Source organism: Mixophyes fleayi, chromosome 1 (assembly GCF_038048845.1).
Source record: "Mixophyes fleayi isolate aMixFle1 chromosome 1, aMixFle1.hap1, whole genome shotgun sequence".
NCBI classification, from domain to species: Eukaryota; Metazoa; Chordata; class Amphibia; order Anura; family Limnodynastidae; genus Mixophyes; species Mixophyes fleayi.
This window is the reverse complement of record NC_134402.1, coordinates 212,725,764-212,746,287: the sequence shown is the minus strand read 5'-3', so window position 1 is coordinate 212,746,287 and position 20,524 is coordinate 212,725,764. Positions and strand designations below refer to the sequence as shown.

Genomic DNA, 20,524 nt, shown 5'->3' with positions numbered 1-20,524 from the left:
TTTAACTTTTGATAGGCAGAAATAACCTTTGGAACCAGTCCAATTTAGTGATTTGCTCCTTCTTAAAAGGATAAATACTATCTAATCTTTTGCCAGTCATGTGTCTCTTTTCCAATTGTTCCGAATCTTTATTTAGGATTTAATTAATCACTATATAAACACTCTGCATCTGTAATGTTTATCTTCCAAGAAGGTGTCTTGTAAGGAAGTTGTGGCTGGGATGTCTTATATTCCCATAGCCCTATTAATATGATAAATGAGTGTGCCCACTATTTCAGGGTTAAATAATATTTGTTCCTCCTTGATCTCTCCCTCTTCACCATCTAAAAATTCCTCACCATAACAATACACAGATTCAATTGATAGACTCCCCACCCCTGGGGTCTCCCATGTAACCCGTTGCAAGATGCAATTTCAAAAATTTTTCGATCCTCCCTTGTATATACAGCATAGAGAATGGTTCAAGCCATGAATATAAGGGTAAATCAAGAATTATTGTTCATGTTGAACTTTTCTGCACCTTGGTGAATTGAAGACGGCAGCAGGAGTGCCAAAATGCAGCTGCATTTAAAACAGTGGGATTGTTAATAGCCGATAGTGAATACTGTTATTTTAATACATACTGTCTATGGGTAATACATGGTTTGTTTTAATTTTTTTGTGGAGAAACACTTTCAGGTGCAGGAAACAAAACCTACAATCAAATCACATACACATATCAAGCCTCTTGTAACACACCTGGACCCTTCCCCGAAGTTTCCAGCTTCCGTAGCTTAGAAATTTCATCCTCTGTGATGGTTGTCATGTCTCTCCAGAAATCAACGTTCTTCCCCTGCTCCAGCTCCATGTAGATCTGAAATGAAACAGAATTATACTGCAAAATATATAATAATTCAGATCAGTCTCTGCCCCAATGGAACTTACACTTTAAATCAATACATGTGGCTATACAGAAATAAAACTAGACCTTGCCCTTATCCAAAGAAAAATACTCACTTGGATGTCTTCCAGCAAATCATCTAGATCAGACACTGTGAGTCCAGTTAAAAAAGTGTAAGGTTCATGCATTTCAACAGCCAAATCATCATCTTCTGCACTAATGTACTTTGCAAGCAGATCTATGGGTTTCGCACGACCATCCCTTATACGTATTTTGGACCTATTGTTAAAAAATAAGGGCGAGATAAGGAGAAAAAGTAAGTTTGAAATGTGTCCAATGTCATAAAATATGTCATGACATTTTATTATACTTCTCTCAACACCATTGAGTGTAGTGTAGTTTGGGAGGAGAGTTTTTTTGTGGAAAAAGGCAAGTATTTACAATAGTACATCCTAACAGAAGTTCGCAGAGAGACTTAAAAAGAGCCATTAAATCTGAAATAGGAGCTCATTCTACATTTACCTTTTAGCTGGCAGACAAGTTTTTACTCTCCTCAAGCAAAAATTACATTGTTTTTTTCAGGACAGATAGGGTTCTCGTTAGATAGCAAAGTAAGAAACAATAACACAAATAAAAAGTACACGCCATCTCCCCATGGCAAGCACAATAAAATGGTAGGGGTGTGAACGACATATAAGGCTGAAGCCTTAGTAGCAAATCAGTGGATTTAAGGAAGATAATGCAAACACAGCTTTTGTTTGTCTTTTTATTTTACAGAGACTTCGTAATTGTTGAAACAGAAGTGCCACTTCAACTTGGGCCAAATTATTAGACAAGAAATACACTACAGGAAAATCTGTTATTGTAATACTAACAAATTCCAGTTATCTTATTACAGGTCTCACAACACACATTGCAAGTGTCACCTAAGTTTTGCTTGATGGAGATGAAAATTGTCTTCTTGTTCCTCCCATGTCTTAAAGTGCTCTGCCTCCTTCTCTCGTTGTAGCATCTCCAACTCTTGCTCTCTCATGGCTTTTTCTCGTTCGCGCTCTAGACGAAGTTGTTTCACCTTCAAATGTAAAAAAACGTAATGGTTTCTATGCTTTATGTAAAATGTATCCATTTAAAATATTACGGCAATTCAGACTACTGCAAAAAAAAAATTTCTTTTGAGGCTGTAGGCGCGTGGAACACAGATGATGGTCCGTGTTTTACTCTAAGAGGCAGGGCATTTGTAATAGACTCGATGACTATTCCTCTTTGAAAAACCCCACCCTGTCCCCTTCAATTTGCAACTAGCCCAATAAGGAGACAAGAAATTGAGAGTAGCATACAGAAACAGAAGCTCATATTAAGAGCACTGTATAATAGAGCAGATCACAGTGAGTACATAATATTCAGTCTTCTGAGAACATGGCAGAATGTGATATACTCAATATATGTATTTTGAATGGGTTGTGTGGATGCAGATGTTCAAAGAATTACATTTTTTCCTTGCATGATAAAAAAATAAGCGAACATATAATTCCTTACAAATCTTCTATTCTCTCCACAGCACAAAATTGCACTTCCTAAATGTTTAGAGTGCTTCATGGAGTACATTAAAAGTCAAATCAGTTACCTCTAATTAGATAAATATTGAAAGAGACAAAACTCTTAATAACTCTGTTCATGTATGTATGTATGTATATATATATATATATGGTATGTCTATTAAATAACGAGACTGATTAAATAACTCACCTTTATTTATTGGTATTACAAATTTAACGTTTGTCCCCTTGAATATACTCCCCATTTGCACCAATACATTGCTGTAGTCTTGTTTTCCACTGGTCGAAGGCATGGAGCAAATCAATTTCTGTCACTTGTTTCAACATATCTGCCGTTTTCTTCTTTACAGCATCAAAATGTGTCCCTATAAGCACGGATTTAACTTTTGGGAAAAGATATAAATCGCAAGGTGCTAGATCGGGCGAATATGGAGGATGTTCAAGTGTAGTAATGTGTTTGTTGGTCAAAAACTGCTTCACAGGAAGTGTTGTGTGAGCAGGCTCATTGTCCTGGTGAAGAAACCATTTTTCCACAGTTGCGGCCGTTTCTTTCTGACTCTCTCAGCTTTTGCAAAACTTCCTTATAATAATGCTGATTAACTGTTGTGCCTTCTGAAACCCATTCTTCCAAAATTACACCCTTGATATCGAAAAAAACAATGAGCACTGCTTTGAATTTTGACTTGCTTTGACAAGCTTTTTTTATTCTTGGCGACGACGGTGTTTTCTAATGCACGGACTTGTCTTTTGGTTTCAGGATCGTACTGGAAGATCCAGGTCTCATCACAAATGATTACTTTATGAAACAGGTTTGGATCTGTGTCAAGTTGCTGCAGAATGCCAAGACAACATTCCTTGCAAGGTTCTTTTTGCTCTGGTGTGAGAACCCTTGGGACCATCTTTGCACAAACTTTCGTCTTGTTAAGATCCTCATGCAAAATTTTCCATACGGTGTCTTTGTCAATGTTCACGGATTCAGCTATCATTCGAACACTGAGTTGGCGAACTTTTCGAACAATCTAACTGATTTTTTCTAAATTTTCTTTGGTTCTTGAAGTGCAAGGTCATTCAAGGGCGTTCATCATCTTCAACATTCTCACGTGGCTCACTAAATCTTTTGTGCCACTCAAACACACGCGCACGAGACAGGCAGTCATTCCCATAGGCCATGTTAAGCATTTGAAAACATTCTGTTGGTGTTTTGTGCAATTTTACAAAAAATTTCAAATTGACACTTTGTTCAACTTTTAAACTTAGCATTTTTTTCAGCACTCTACAGAAAACACAACCAAACTAAATGGCGACTCATCAACTGAACGTCATAGGCTGTTGCAGCTTGTCATGCAGGTTCAAGGTTACTACGTATACAGTTATAACCGGGCTCTGACTGCTTTGTTTACTAGGTGGAATGACAGTCTCGTCATTTAATAGACATACCGTGTGTGTGTGTGTGTGTGTGTGTGTGTGTGTGTGTGTGTGTGTGTGTGTAATATATATATATATATATATATATCTGTATGTCCTGTTTTCCCTTCTGTACAACGCTGCGGAGCACTGTGGCGCCTTACAAAACTACAATAATAATATTTCTTTCTATACATTTTAATAATCCCCATCAGCTTGATTCATTAACATTATATCTCACTCATTTTAATATATGAACAGATTAAATATTTCATCTTAATAATGGATTTTATTTTTCATATATACACAATACATAAGGAAGTAGCTCTAGGTCTGCCTATAAATGAGACTACATGGCCACTCCCCCTCCCCCTTGGGGACACTATACACAAGTAGAAAACTACTCACACATTAAAGACTTCTGTTGAGGAGCTCTGTCAGCACTATTGTTCAAATAAAGCAGAGCAGTGCACTCTTCACATGATTGATCAAATGAGTAAGGAGGATCTTTATTCTCTTTCTATTCTGGGAACTGGAAGAAGTTCTAACCAGAACAACCTGCAAAGTAAGTTATACGTGTGCTACATCCACATACCATAACCCAATTTTTTTTATTAAATTCCATTCAGTGTTAAAAATACATGTAGTGAGTTATGCATATTAAAACTCCTGCAGACCATTTCATGTGTTTATGCACTGTTCCTCAAGGCAAAATATTTTGTTGAATGAAACCCTTTTTATGACTGTGCATATAAATCCGACAAACATTAAAATCAACCAGAATGCACACCAAATGCAAACGGTTATATAGCTGTACCATATATTTCAAGAATATAGGTAATGTAAATTTTGTTATGGAAGTATGTAGTATAGACAGATAGCCAAAACAACCATGGGTAGTAATGTTTCGTCGCCTCTGGTAAATTATTTCTTTGGAGAAAAGATATATTGATGATGTCCTAATTTGGAGGAAACACTCAATGACAGAGTAGAGAGTAACCAGAAACACCTTAGGGCACCAGCAATCCAAAACTAAAATAAGCCTGCTGAATCATGGACTTGATCTAGCAATAACCAGCAATGAAGCAAACACTTGGCAGTGGCGTGCAGTAGAGAACCATTAGAGACTTCCTTTTAACATCTAAAAATCGAAAATATCCAAGAGGACCAGCTAATCCTGGTTCCCTGAAAATCCTGACTTCTTAAAGAAGGGAAAACGAATCTCCTGATTAAGATAGAACCGTGACATCAACATTGGCTGGAAAGATGGCGTTGTGTGCAACCACCATGTCACTGGGGAAAATCAGGAACGGGGACCAGCAGTAGAGAGCCCAAACTCTGACACCATTGTAACTGAAAAAATAGCTATAAAGGAAGGTCACTTTCCAAATCAAAAACTACAACTAAGCAGTCTTCAGAGATTCAAAGGGAGGCCCCTGAAGAGACGAAAGGATAAAGTTAAGGTCCCAACCACAGCCTGGGCTAGTTGGGGGAAGACCACCATCATAGACTATGCTTCTTTGATCACATTGGCCCTTGGAAGACTGATCAAACCATTTCTCTATGGCGTTTATAACCAACGCCGACACCAGCATCCACATAAATTGTTTTCACATTTTTCCATCCTTGAGGCAAGCTGTCCCTGGGAAAGGTTAAAGTCATACAGTTAGGAATGTGCACCACTGAAACATCCACTCTCGGAATCTGCAACAATGTCATGAGCTAGTAAGGGATACACCATGGGAGACTTACATGGAACAAGGATTTTCTTATTCCCATAACCCATGCATCCCCATTCAACTCAGATAACATCTTGCGGATCGGGTGGACAGATTGTTGGGAGGGGCTGGGAATGACCCAGCGGTTTTGGTGCATGTTGGCACCAATGACCGAGTTAGAGGAAGAATGGGTGTCCTAAAGAATGATTTCAGGGACATAGGTCGCAAACTTAAGGCAAGGACATCCAAGGTAGTATTTTTGGAAATACTACCTGTGCCACGCGCTAGTCCAGGGAGGCAGCGGGAGATTAGGGAGGTTAATGCGTGGCTAAAAGATTGGTGTAAGGAGGGGGTTTTGGATTCTTAGAGCACTGGGCTGATTTCTCGGTCAGTTGCCATCTTTATTGTCGTGATGGATTGCACCTGAATGAGGAAGGGGCTGCTAGGGGAGAGGATGGTTAGAAGGTTGGAGATTTTAAACTAGGCTCTGGGGGGGGGGGGGGGGCAAGCATTTATGGGATAGACATTGAGAGTAGTAAGGAGGAATTTAAAAAGAGTAAAGGGGGTGGAGAGGGGGGAAAGGGAAGCATAGCCGATAAGGAGCGGCCCTTTTTAAAGCAAAAAGAAATACTTAAGGGAGGCAATAGACTTAAGTGTATGCTTGCAAATGCAAGAAGCCTGACAGGTAAAATGGGGGAGTTAGAACTAGTAGCAATGAATGAGCAGTATGATATTATAGGTATTACTGAGACCTGGTGGGATGATACACATGACTGGGCAGTCAACTTGGAAGGCTATTCTCTCTTCAGGAGGGATAGGGTAAATAAAAGGGGGGGAGGAGTATGTCTTTATATTAAGCCAGAATTAAAACAAAGTATTCAGGAAGTTATATACGAGAATATTGGTGATAATATAGAGGCATTGTGGGTGGAAATATCCAGCGGAGGAAAAAGTTCAGAGAAGTTTCTGATAGGGATATGCTATAAACCGCCAGATATTAGTACGATTGAGAAAGCCCAACTTCTACAGCAAATTGAAAAGACTACACAACTAGGTCAAATTTTAATTATGGGGGATTTTAATTATCCGGACATTGATTGGAGTACTTAGACCTGCGGTACAGCTAGGGGAAATAGGTTTCTGAGCACGCTAAAAGACCATTAAATGTCCCAATTAGTAGAGGAACCAACTAGGAACCGGACTATACTGGACCTAGTAATAACAAACAATGTAGACGTAATATCAAATATTCAAGTAAAGGAGCACTTGGGAAACAGTGATCATAATATGGTCTCATTTGAAATTAGTTTCCAGAAACAACACTATAAGGGATCAACTAGGACTTTAAACTTTAAAAAGGCAAATTTTAATATGCTAAAGGAGTCTATAAAGAGCATAGACTGCGACAAAGCCTTTGAAGGAAAAAATACGGAAAAAAATGTTGGCTGTCTTTAAAATGTTGTTGGAAACATACACGTATAAGTTCATTCCTATGGGAAATAAATGTAAAAGAATTAAGTCTAAACCAATGTGGCTAAATAAAAAGGTAAGGGAAGAAATGCAAAGGAAGCGGGCATTTAAATTGTTTAAGTCTGAAGGGTCAGAGGAGTCCTTCCATAGGTACAAGGAATGTAACAAAACATGGAAAAAGGAAATTAGATTGGCTAAATTAGAAAATGAAAGGCACGTTGCAAAAGAAAGTAAGACAAACCCCAAAAAGTTTTTTTAAGTATATAAATGGCAAAAGGATTAAAAAAGATAATATAGGACCCCTAAGAAGTGAGATGGGTGAATTGATAAATGATACTAAGGAAAAAGCAGAGGTATTAAACACGTTCTTTTCTTCAGTATTTACCAGAGAGGAACAAATGGCAGGAGTAATACATAAAAATGGAAATGAAACCATGCCATTAATTAATACTTGGTTGTCAGAGGAAGAAGTCCAAAGGCGACTGAAGAATATTAAGATAAATAAAGCTCCAGGTCCAGATGGCATACACCCAAGGGTCCTTATGGAATTAAACTCGGAAATAGCTAGACCGCTATTCTTAAATTTCAGAGATTCAATCTCATCAGGCTCAGTACCAAGGGATTGGCGAATAGCAGATGTGGTGCCGTTGTTTAAAAAGGGGACGAGATCACAACCAGAGAATTATAGACCTGTAAGCCTGACATCAATAGTGGGGAAACTACTGGAAGGTATTTTAAGGGACAGTATTCAGGATTACTTGGTACGCAATAAAATTATTAGTGGGAATCAACATGGATTTGTGAGGGATAGTTCATGTCAAACTAATCTAATTAGTTTCTACGAGGAAGTTAGTGGGAACTTAGACCACGGCAGGACAGTAGATGTGGTCTACTTAGATTTTGCAAAGGCCTTTGATACAGTGCCACACAACAGGTTGGTTTACAAAATAAGGGAACTGGGTCTAGGAATCAAAATTTGTACTTGGATCGAAAACTGGTTAGAGAATAGGGAACAGAGAGTTGTGATAAATGGAACATTTTCTAATTGGTCAAAGGTCTTAAGTGGAGTACCTCAAGGTTCCGTGCTGGGACCACTCCTTTTTAATATATTTATTAATGACCTTGGTGATGGTTTAGAGAGTAAAGTTTCTATTTTTGCAGATGACACTAAACTCTGTAAGGTAATAAAATCAGAGCAAGATGTAGCTTCTCTACAGAGGGACTTAAAAAAACTGGAGGATTGGGCGGCCAAATGGAATATGAGGTTTAACACAGATAAATATAAGGTTATGCATTCAGGGATCAAAAACAAGAACGCAATCTATAAATTAAATGGAATTAATTTAGGAGAATCTATAATGGAAAAGGATTTGGGAGTGCTCGTAGACAGTAGACTTAGCAATAGTGCTCCATGTCAAGCAGCAGCTGCAAGGGCAAACAAAGTATTGGCATGCATAAAAAGGGGCATAGATGCAAGGGAAGACAGTGTAATTTTGCCACTGTATAAATCGTTGGTAAGACCTCATCTTGAATATGCAGTACAGTTCTGGGCACCACTTTATAAAAAAGATAATTTGGAACTAGAGAGGGTTCAAAGAAGGGCGACAAAATTGATAAAGGGTATGGAGTCATTAAGTTATGAGGAAAGGTTAGCCAGTTTAGGCATGTTTACTTTAGAAAAGAGGCATCTAAGGGGAGATATGATTACTATGTACAAATACATTAGGGGTCAATACGAAGAGCTTTCATGGGAACTTTTTACCCCAAGGACAATACACAGGACACGTGGTCATCCCCTAAGGTTAGAGGAGAGGAAATTTCACAACCAGCAAAGGAAGGGGTTCTTTACAGTAAGGGCAGTCAAGATATGGAATTCATTGCCAGGGAAGGTTGTGATGGCAGATTCAATAGATATGTTTAAGAAAGGGTTAGACAAATTTTTAGCGGAAAAGTGTATCCAGGGATACGACCGTTAATTTAAAATAAAGGATAGTAGTGGATATAGGGTAAAAATTGGATTGCAATATTGAGTCTGGGGGGATTTTCAAAATTGAAACAGATTGGCGGTTGCTTACTCTGGATTAATTTCAAATATAAGTGCAGGATCGCAGGAGATCCAAAATAGGTTGAACTTGATGGACTGGTGTCTTTTTTTCAACCTCATCAACTATGTTACTATGTTACTATGTAACAGACGAGGAAAAGAAAGAACCGTTTTCTCTTTCTATAATGCTGCCTCAGAAGCAACAGCATCATCCAGGTCAAAAACGTCCATGGCTTAATGGACTGCCAGAACTATTTTGTCAATTACCTGACCTCCAAAAGATTTGCTTTCGAATCCAATGGGGTCCACTGGGTCTGAGTAAACCTGTCAGAGTCAGTCCTAAAACAGATTTCTCCAGCCATTTGGTCCATGTTGATTCACCCTGGGCCATATCTGAGACACCTGACAAATCCTTGATTATAGTCTCCAAATGTCACTCACCTCCCAATGATGCGCAGCAATATTTAGTCAACTTAACAATGGAAAGTATCTGGGATCTTGCTCACACTGGCACCTCCATCTCAGTTGCATCACTCCCAGATGTGCCTATACCATAGTTCTCCGCATTACAGGCTGCACACCAGGCATCTAGAACCTAATGTCCATTAAGTAATTTAGTTTGGTATTGGTTAGTTACTGGTGGGAGTGGGCTCACTCACAATTTTGCCTAAGAACACAGCCATGAATTATAGAATGGTACCAAAACATCCTCCAAGAGCAACTTCTTCCAACCATCCAAACACTTTGGTGACCAACAATGCCTTTTCCAGCATGATGGAGCACCTTGCTTCAAGGCAAAAGTGATAACTAAGTGGCTCGGGGATCAAAACATCGAAATTTTGGGTCCATGGCCAGGAAACTCCCCAGACCTTAATCTCATTGAGAACTTGTGGTCAATCATCAAGAGGTGGGTGGACAAACAAAAACCCACAAATTCTGACAAACTCCATGCATTGATTAGGCAAGAATGGGTGGCAATCAGTAGGTTGATTGACAGAATGCCATGGCGAATTGCAGGTCTCCAAAAAGAAGGGTCAAGACTGCAAATATTCACTCTCTGCATAAACTTAATGTAATTGTCAATAAAAGCCTTTGACACTTATGAAATGTTTGTAAATTTAGTTCAGTATAACATAGAAACATCTGACAAAAGACTTAAAAACAGTGAAGCAGCAAATTTGGTGAAAACTAATATTTGTGTCATTCTCAAAACTTTTGGCCATGACTATGTATAATAAACACATATACACATATATAAATGCACATACATATACACATATAAACATACATACACTACTGTACAAAGCTTTCAGCCAGGTTTAGAAAAAATGCTGCAAAGTAAGAATGCTTTCAAAAACAGGTGTTTATGGTTTATTTTTACCAATTGATAACAGGCTAAGTGAATGAACAGAAGAGAAATCTAAATCATTTGCTGTGACCACCATTTGCCTTCAAAACAGCATCAATTCTTCTTGGTACACATGAACAAAGTCAGGGATTTCATAGGATTATAGTCAGGTGTATGATTGGTTAATCATACCAAACAGGTGATAATGATCATTTTCATATGTAGGTTGGAACACAGTCATTAACTGAAATAGAATCAGCTGTATATGAGGCTTAAAGCTGGGGAGGAACAGCTAAACTCTACTGCAAAGGTGAGGTCGAGGAACACTGATCACAGCAACAAGACACAAGGTAGTTATACTTCTTCAGTAAGGTCTCTCCCCGGTAAAGATTTCAAAGCAGACAGGATTTTCAAGATGTGCTGTCCAAGTTCTTTTGAAGAAGCACAAAGAAACAGGCAACGCTGAGGACCGTAGACGCAGTGGTTGGCAAAAGAAACTTAGTGCATCAGATGAAGGACACATCATGCTTACTTCCCATCAAAATCGGAAGATGTCCAACAGTGCCATCAGCTCAGAACTGGAAGTTACCAGTGGGGCCCAGGTATACCCATCTACTGTTCAGAGAAGTCTGACCAGAAGTGGTCTTCATGGAAGAATTGCTGCCAAAAAGCCATACGTGGAAACAAGACCAAGCGGCTCAAATATGAACGAAAACATAGCAGCTGAGTTGCAGAAAAATGGCAGCAAGTGCTCTGAACTGACGAGTCAAAATTTTAAATATTTGGCTGTAAAAGGAGGCAGTTTGTTCGCCGAAGGGCTGGAGAGCGGTACAATAATGAGTGTATGCAGTCAACAATAAAGCATGGTGGAGGTTCCTTGCAAGTTTGGGGCTGCATTTCAGCAAATGGGAGTTAGATTAATTAATTAGTTGCTCAGAATTAATGGTGTCCTCAACGTGGAGAAATACAGGCAGGTGCTTATACATCATGCAATACCATCTTGGAGGCGTCTGATTGGCCCCAACTTTATTCTGCAGCAGGACAACGACTACAAATATACAGCCAATGTCATTAACTACTATCCAAGTGTAAAGAACAAGGAGTCCTAGAAGTGATAATATGGCCACCACAGAGCCCTGATCTAAACATCATTGAGTCTGTCTGGGATTACATGAAAAAACAGAATGATTTGAGCAAGTTTACATCAACGGAAGATCTGTCGTTAGTTCTCCAAGATGTTTGGAACAACCTCCCTGCCGAGTTCCTTCAAAAACTGTGTGCAAGTGTACCTAGAAAAATTGATGCTGCTTCGAAGGCAACCGATTTAGATTTTTCTTCTGTTTATTCACTTAGCATTTTGTTAATTGCTAAAAATAAGAGGATTTATGTACTTATGTTAAATCCCTTTCTCCGATTCCGTCTGGGGGACACTGCTTACCATGGGGTTGTGGAGGGGAGCAAGGGAGTTGGTACCTAGCTAGTTAACTTCAGCACTGCTGACAGACCCCTCCCCTCTACAACCCCCCTACCTCTTCCTCTTCCTGTCAGTTAATTAAAAAGCCCCAAGGAGAAAGGTCAATCAACCAAGAGCATACAGAGGAAAAGCAGAAGGGAGGGATCGCAGTGCCCCCCCGAGACGAAATCAGAGAAACGGATTTAACGCAAGTACATAAATCCTCTTTTCTCTTTCATCCAGTCTGGGGGACACTGCTTACCATGGGGACGTTCTAAAGCAGCCCCCTAAGGGTGGGACCACTCTGAAAGCCCCGCTCGTAGAGCACTACGAGCGAAATTTGCATCCGCAGATGCAAATAGATTAAACTGATAAAATTTTGTAAAGTCTGGACAGAGGACCAGGTGGCTGCCCTGCAAAGCTGGTCTGCAGAAGCCCCATTTCTCGCTGCCCGCGACACCCCTACCGATCTGGTGGAATGGGCCGTAAGTCTCTCTGGCACCGGACGGTTAGCCTTTATGTAAGCTTGCTTAATGGTTGCCGTAATCCATCTTGTAATGGACTGTTTTGAGGCTGGCCAGCCTCTCTTATTAGAATCTTAAAGAACAAAAAGAGAATCTGTACGTCTAATCTGAGAAGTTCTTTTGACATAAATGCGGAGAGCCCTAACCACATCTAACTTTTCCATAGACTGTTGATCCGAATGGGAAGTAGATGAAAAGACCGGAACTACAATTTCCTGGTTCAGATGGAAAGCCGAAACTACTTTTGAAATGAAGGAAGGGAGGTTTCTTAACGCTCTGTCCTCGTGGAAAACCAGATATGGTTCCCGGCAAGACAGAGCTCCTAATTCTGAAACCCTACGTGCAGATGCAATAACTAAAAGAAAGACGACTTTCCAGGTAAGACACCTAAAATCTTCCGTAGGTAATGGCTCAAAAGGAGGCCCTTTAAGCATATCCAGTACCAGGTTAAGATCCCATGGTGCTGTGGGCGGAACGTAAGGAGGCTGAATATGTAAGACTCCCTGAAGAAAAGTCCTGACGTCTGGCAGGTCCGCTAACTTCAGGTGAAAGAAAACAAAGCGCTGAAACCTGAACTCTTAATGAACCTAAACGGAGCCCTGCTTCCAGCCCATCCTGAAGAAAAGCCAATAAGCGAGGGAGACGAAAGGAAGACGTGTGACAGGACTTATTTTCGCACCATCTAATATAGGCTCGCCAAATACGATGATAGATGCGAGCCAAAACCGGTTTTCGAGCTTGCAGCATAGTGTTCACTACACTGGGGGAAAAACCCCTAGCTCTCCAGAGGATGGCTTCAACAGCCATGCCGTTAAACTGAGCTGAGGTAAATTCTGGTGACGAAAGGGACCTTGGAGAAGAAGGTCGTCTCGTGACGGAAGACGATATCCTTGTCCTACCGCCATGGATATTATGTCTGCGTACCACACTCAACGCGGCCATGAGAGAGTTATTAGAATCACCGGCCGGCCGCCTTGCCTCACTCGTCTGAGTACTCGAGGAAGCATAGGAATCAGGGGAAACAGATAACCCAACCTGAATTCCTATGACATGGACATCACGTCCACCGCTACCGCTAAGGGGTCTCTTGCCCTTGCGCAAAACCTGTGAACCTTTTTGTTGTGTCTGGAGACCAGCAGATCTATATCCGGAAGCCCCCACCTCTGAACTAGGGACTGAAATACGTCTGGGTGGAGGGACCACTCCCCTGGCATCATCGCATTGCGACTGAGGTAATTTTTATTCCTGGAATGAACACCGCCGAGATTGCTGGAACATACTGTTCTGCCCAAAGGAATATCTGAGCTGCCCCTCGCATTGCAGCTGCGCTCCTGGTTCCTCCCTGTCTGTTGACATATGCCACAGCCGTGGCATTGTCGGACTGAACTCTGACTGGGTGGCCCTGAAGAAGAGTCTGGGCCCACTGGAAGCATCGAGAATGAGCTCGACGGAGGCCACCATCTTTCCCAGCAGCCGCATGCACAAGTGAATTGAGGGGTTGGGAGAAGACAAGACCTGAGATGTTATACTCCGAATTGAACCGATCTTCTCGGCAGGCAGGAACACCTTTTGCTGACTGGTGTCCATGATGAGCCCTAGGAAAACCATGCGTTGACACGGAACCACCTGGGATTTCTTTAAGTTTATCAGCCACCCATGGCTCTCGAGAACCGCCAAGGTGAGGGATAAGTGCTGACGTAAGCAAATCTCTGAGGAGGATTTGATAAGCAGATCGTCCAAATAAGGCACGACCTGAACTCCCTTTAGGTGAAGACACGCTGCCATCACTGACATGATCTTCCTGAAGACCCTCGGCGCTGTGGAGAGGCCGAAGGAAAGAGCCCGAAACTGATAGTGGGAGGACCCCACTGTGAATCTTAGGAGAGACTGATGGTCGCTCCAAATGGGAACGTGGAGGTATGTGTCTTTTATGTCTATGGAAGCCATAAACTGATCCTTCTCTAAGCCGTTTATTACCGACCTCAGGGATTCCATCCGAAATCTGTCCACCCGTAAGTGCACATTGAGGTTCTTTAGGTTTAAGATGGGTCGAAAGGACCCGTCCGGCTTCTTGACCAGAAACAGATTTGAATAAAACCCCCTGTCCCTTCTGTTCCTCTGGAACCCTGCAGATGACTCTTTGCGAAAGACGAGAGGCGACACAGGCCTGTATTGCCTGTCTTCTTGTTGGATCTCGGGGTAGCGGGGTTATGAAGAAACGATGTGGTACCGGACCCAGCAGGTCTATCATGTACCCCCTTGATATAATGCCCCGAATCCAAGGGTCTTGGGATGACGCTGCCCACTGTTCCTGAACAAAGACAGACGTCTCCCCACTGGCGCCACCTCCGGCAGAATAGAGCGGTCGTCAGGACGCAGACTTCTCCTGGGTTTTGGAGGCCTGGCGCCTAGCTGCAAACGAGGATCTACCCGACAGAGGAGCCTCGAGCATTTGGTTGTCTACCTCTATATGACTGTCCCCTAGGCAAGGAGATCCCCTAAAGGGCTTACGAAAGGAGCTGACCCGAGAGGTCCGGCCCCTACTAGAGAATACCGGCAAGGAAGTGCTTTTGCCCCCTGTTGCCTGTGAGATCATAGTATCCAATTCCGGGCCGAACAAACTTGCTGCTGAAAAAGGAATGGTTTCAACAGACTTTTTTGATTCCGAATCTCCTTCCCAGGATTTCAGCCATAACGTTCTTCTTGCTAAAATAGATGCAGCCTGAATAGAGGAGGACACAGACGCTGAGTTCTGGCCCACCACATAAAGGTACCCCGATGCCTCTTTCAAATGTAAAGCCAGGGTAAGTAAATCAGAGTCCTGTAAGGCCTCTGCCAGTTGGTCTGCCCATGCTTCCATGGCTCTAGCAACCCAAGCTGAAGCAAATGTGGGCCTAAAGGAAGAACCCGCTGCCACAAATATAGATTTCAGCTGGGATTCCACTCTGCGATCAGTGGCATCCTGCAGAGTTGCTGAACCTGGGACTGGTAGTAAAGTGTGTCTGGCCAAACGGGCTACTGGAATATCTACCTTAGGAATACTCTCCCAGACAGCCACGTCTTCCTCCTGCAATGGATACAGGGAAGAGAATCTCCTGGGAACAGAGAACCTTCTATCAGGCTGTTTCCAGGCTCCCTCTGAAATATCTCTGAGTTCTACAGAAGGGGAAAACGGATAGCCTTCCTCTTGGCCTTCTTAAACAGACTTCTGTCTCTAGGAGTAGGATCCTCCGGTTCTGGGAGGTCCAACGCCTGTCTCACCGCTAAAACCAAATCAATAAATTGGCTTTTAGTGTTCCCTTCCTGTTCTAAAGGTTGAACCTGGTCAGGATCAGAATTTATTTCCCCCTCCTCCTCTGAAAACCCCTCAGAGTCTGAAAGGACCATAAGGGGATTAGCAGATCTAGGCCGCTTCCTTTTAGCAGGCGGGATGTTTGTGGATTCAAGTAACTGGTTTAGTTTGTCCAAACCCTTTATAAATGCTGCGGACCATGCCGGTTCTGTGGGAACAGGGGCCTGGTCCGCAAGCCATGACTAAGGTCCAGGTATAGACGTTCCAATAGAACCTGTGGTAGCAGGGAGGTCCAATGAACTAGCATTATTAGCCGCCGAGGCTGCCACACTAGATAGAAACTGAGTAGATTGTGATATCATCTGTGCTAAAGAGGAAACCGACTGTGTCAGGGAGGCCACTCAAGCCGGTTCCTCCGTCAGTGGGGCTGGAATATGCTGGGTTTGCGCAGGGGGGACCCCTGCTTCACAGACAGAGCAGAGCGCCAACGGGTCCTTCTGCCCACATGGTAATTTTACATTACATCTTGAACATGTAAAATACTTTGCCATAGGGCCCTTTCCTTTATCTGTCATTTTTTACAAAGGAAGGCACACCAAACACACAGCCTTAAATAGTTAGATTTAGCTGAGAGAGACAGAGAGAACAGTGGAAAAAAACAAGTAATCAACTAATCTTACATAAAAGTTGTACTTGTAATTTGTTAAACAACAAAAGAATATATTGGCAAGTAGGAGAACTACAATATAAACCCTACTAGCCCACTTTGCAGTCAGCAAATACAGTAATATGTGTTTAAATAAATCAGATACTTAGCCCACAGGCCACACAGGGGAGAAGTCCAACAGCAGTGTCCTGGTGCCTGCTCCCTCTGATCTGTGTCCTTTCCCGGGCTTCTCTTTGGCGCCAGAAGGCCAGGCTAGTCCAATTTTTCTTGGAGAGCAGGGGAGCTCTATGTCTTAGCTTCCCCCCCCTGATAATGCTGTCTCTCTGGATTTTTTTTATTTTTTTTAGAGGCCGCCATTAGAAAAAAACGGGTGGTATACGGCAGAGTATGAGGTCTCCACAGCGGATTTGCACCCCGATGCCCCCTCTTATGTATGAGGGGTGATTTTGGTATGGCCCCCTTCTGTTTTCTCTCCTCCGTGGAAGATGGCCGCCGGCAGTTTGTTCACTCCGATAAACGGCACTCCATGCCCGCAGTGGCAGTGCCGGTTATCGGGGAGGCCCCCAAGAGTGACAGCGGTCCGGAGAGACCGCCTGTCACTCTGTATTCAGGCACCCTATTTACTCTGCCAGTGAGAGCCTCTGGCTCTCATCTTACAGAGCAGTGCCTGCGCTGCTGTTCTGGGAGTGTGTTCTCTATAATAGAACACACTCCCAGGTCTGCCACCAAAAGAAGACTTCCTATATCAAAAAGGAATTAAATAAAATAAAGTTAAATGAAAAAAAACACTAGCAGTACTAAAACACTGCCCAACTCCATGGGCACCTAAAAAAAAACTGACAGGAAGAGGCAGGGGGATTGTAGAGGGGAGGGGTCTGTCAGCAGTGCTAAAGTTAACTAGCTAGGTGCCAACTCCCGTGCTCCCCTCCACAACCCCATGGTAAGCAGTGTCCCCCAGACTGGAAAGAGAAAAACTTTTATTTTTGAGAGCATTCTTACTTAGCAGCATTTTTTCCACACCTCCACTTTGCTGAATACTTAGGTCTTAGGGTACAACTGATTAGCCAAAGTTAAGACAATTTAAGACAATGGTCTTGGAGAAGCCAACCATGCAATCTGCATAGTATCCAACCTTCTGGAGCAATAGCCCATATCCTGCATTCCCCTTGTAACATGAAACATACACTTTTCCTTATTGCACTAGGTTTTATTTTTTTAAAATTTTGCTCACCTTCTGTAGTTCCAATCGATTGTCTTCTTGGATATGTTTGTTCCTGTCTTTCAGATCTTTTTCAGTAAGATGGCCAATACCTTTCTTTTCAAGTGCCTTTAAAAAACAATGAGATATTAGGAACTTCAAATTCAACAGAACAAGCTAGTTCAAAGACCACAGTCAAGCTGTTACGTATTAGCAAGACATTTGAGATAACAATCACCCTAAAAAGATTCAAAATAAAAAAAATGTATTATTATTATTATTATTGTTTATTTATAAAAGGCGCCACAAGGTTTCCGTAGCGCCGTACACAGTACAAACAATGGACCATACAGGGAATAACAGTACAAAACAATAAACGAGTAGTACCAAGACTTCAGAGGCTCCAGGCAAGGCAAATATATTGAAGTAGGAGCAGAAGATAAGGTAGCGAGACAGGAGGGCCCTGCTCATACAAGCTTACATCCTATAGGGAGGGTAGACAGATGGCAGGCACAAAGGGAGTCGGAGGAGGGGAGCGAGTGCTCCCCACTACTGAGGAGGAGCGAAGTGAAGCGAGTGAGGGTGGAGAGAGGGTTAGGTGGAAGGCTGGTAGGCTTTGCGGAAGAGATGAGTTTTGAGTGCCAGTTTGAAAGAGCACAGGTTAGGGGACGGGGGGCAGCTCGGGAGAAGTCTCGAATTCTGGAATGGGATGAGGTGATCAGGGAGGCGGAGAGGCCATGGTCATTGGCCGATCGCAGGGACCGGGCGGGAGTGTGGATGGAGAGGAGACTGGAGATATAAGGGGCAGTGGAATGGGAGAGAGCCTTGTAGGTGAGGGTAAGAAGTTTGAAGAGGATTCTGTAAGGGAAGGGGAGCCAGTGAAGGGCAAGGCAGAGAGAGGAGGCAGAAGAGGAGCGGCGAGAAAGGAAGATAAGCCTCGCAGCCGCATTGAGTATAGAATGAAGTGGGGCAAGGCGAGAGTGGGGGAGGCCAGTGAGGAGAAAGTTACAGTAGTGCAGCCGGGAAATGAGAAAGGAAGTGCCGGATGCGGGCGATGTTGCGAAGTTGGAAACGACAGGATTGAGCGAGGGATTGAATGTTTGGGGCAAAAGAGAGCGAGGAGTCGAGGATGACTCCCAGGCAGCGGAGTTGGGGGACAGAAGAGATAGTGGAGTTGTTGACAATGATGGAGAGATCCAGATGGGATGGGGACTTAGATGGAGGGAAAACAAAGAGTTTGGTTTTAGCAATGTTAATTTTGAGAAAGCGTGAGGACATCCAAGAGGAGATGGCAGAGAGGCAGTCAGATACACGAGAGAGGAGGGGGGAAAAAAATTAAGAGAAGAGATGTAAAGTTGAATATCATCGGCATATAGGTGATACTGAAGACCGAATGAAGGGATGAGAGCACCTAGGGAGGTAGTATAGAGTGAGAATAGTAGAGGGCCAAGAACAGAGCCCTGAGGGACTCCTTACAGGGAGGGAGGAGTGGGGGAGGGGGGAGGATGATCCGGACATGGAAACCGAGAAAGAGCGGTTGGCGAGATAAGAGGTGAACCAAGTGAGGACAGAGCCAGAGAGACCGAGAGTGAAGGGTCTGCAAGAGGAGGGGGTGGTCTACAGTGTCAAAGGCTGCGGATAGGTCCAGGAGGATGAGGAGGGAGAAGTGACCCCTGGATTTAGCAGAGAGGAGATCATTAGTTACAGTGGTCAGGGCGGTTTCAGTGGAGTGGAGGGGGCGGAAGCCAGATTGGAGAGGGTCAAGGAGGGAATTGTCTGAGAAGTGACAGGTGAGGCGGTTGTAGACAATTCGCTCGAGAAGTTTAGAGGCATAGGGGAGAAGTGAAATGGGGCGGTAGTTGGCGAGTGAGGTGGGATCAAGATTGTTTTTTTTTAGAATAGGGGTGATAAGGGCATGTTTGAAGGAGGAGGGGACAGTGCCAGAGGAGAGAGACAGGTTGAAGAGTTGAGCTAAGTAAGAACACACAGTGTGGGAGAGGGAGCAGAGAAGGTGAGAGGGGATGGGATCCAGGTGGCAGGTGGACAGGGGAGAGGAAAGAATGAGAGAGTAGATTTCATCGCCCGTAGTAGGGTGGAAGGAGCACCAGGGTGGGATGCGGGAAGAGGGAGGAGCTAAGAGAGAAGCAGGAGAGGGAAGGGAGGAGGAAATATCAAGTCTGATGGCCTCAATTTTGGAGGAGAAAAAGGATGCAAAATCAGTAGCAGAGAGGGAGAGTGGGATAGGAGGAGGCGGAGGGGTGTGGAGAGAGGTGAACGTGGCAAAGAGGTGGCGGGGATTAGAGGACTGAGAAGAAATGAGGGACTTGAAGGATTGTTTAGCTAGGGAGAGGGCGGAGCAGTAGGAGGAGAGAATACACTTGAAGTGAAGGAAGTCAGCCAGGGAGCAAGATTTCCTACAGAGGCGTTTAGCAGCACGAGTGCACTTCTGGAGGAAGCGGGTGAAAGTGGAGTGCCAGGGTTGGGGAATTAAGCGGCGGCGAACTGAGGTGGCAGGGGCGACGGCATCCAAGGCAGTGGTGAGAGTGTGGTTATAGAGAGAGGTGGCTTGGTCAGGGCAGACCAGGGAGAGAAGAGGGGAGAATAGGGTTTCAAGAGTGGAGGAAAAGGAAGTAGAGTCAACAGCATCAAGATTACGCCTAGTGAGGGTAGATTTAGGGAGGGGTGGGGCAGGGGAAGAGGAAAGATTGAAGGAGAGTAGGTGGTGGTCAGTGAAGGGAGAGTTGGAGAAGTCAGAGAGATCACATCGATGAGAGAAGACAAGATCAAGGGAGTGACCAAGGCAGTGGGTGGGGGAGGAGGTCCACTGAGTGAGGCCAAGGGAAGAGGAAAGGTCAAGAAGTTTGATGGAGGCAGGGTCGGAGGGGAGATCAATAGGGATGGTGAAGTCGCCAAGTATGATAGCGGGGAGGTCAGAGGACAGGTAGTGGGGAAGCCAGGATGCGAAGTTGT

At 43.4% G+C, this 20,524-nt stretch overlaps 1 protein-coding gene across 1 annotated transcript in view; it reads right to left on the bottom strand.

The window, feature by feature from the left end:
• The window catches only part of CACTIN (cactin, spliceosome C complex subunit), a 54,997-nt gene that overhangs the window by 22,166 nt on the left and 12,307 nt on the right, over positions 1 to 20,524 (bottom strand). Inside the window, exons 3-6 of the mRNA XM_075204880.1 lie at positions 17,588 to 17,683; positions 1,807 to 1,952; positions 997 to 1,159; positions 739 to 853 (exon numbers count right to left, since the gene is read on the bottom strand). Coding sequence (XP_075060981.1) covers positions 739 to 853; positions 997 to 1,159; positions 1,807 to 1,952; positions 17,588 to 17,683 — 520 coding nt within the window. The remainder of the gene's footprint in view (positions 1 to 738; positions 854 to 996; positions 1,160 to 1,806; positions 1,953 to 17,587; positions 17,684 to 20,524) is intronic.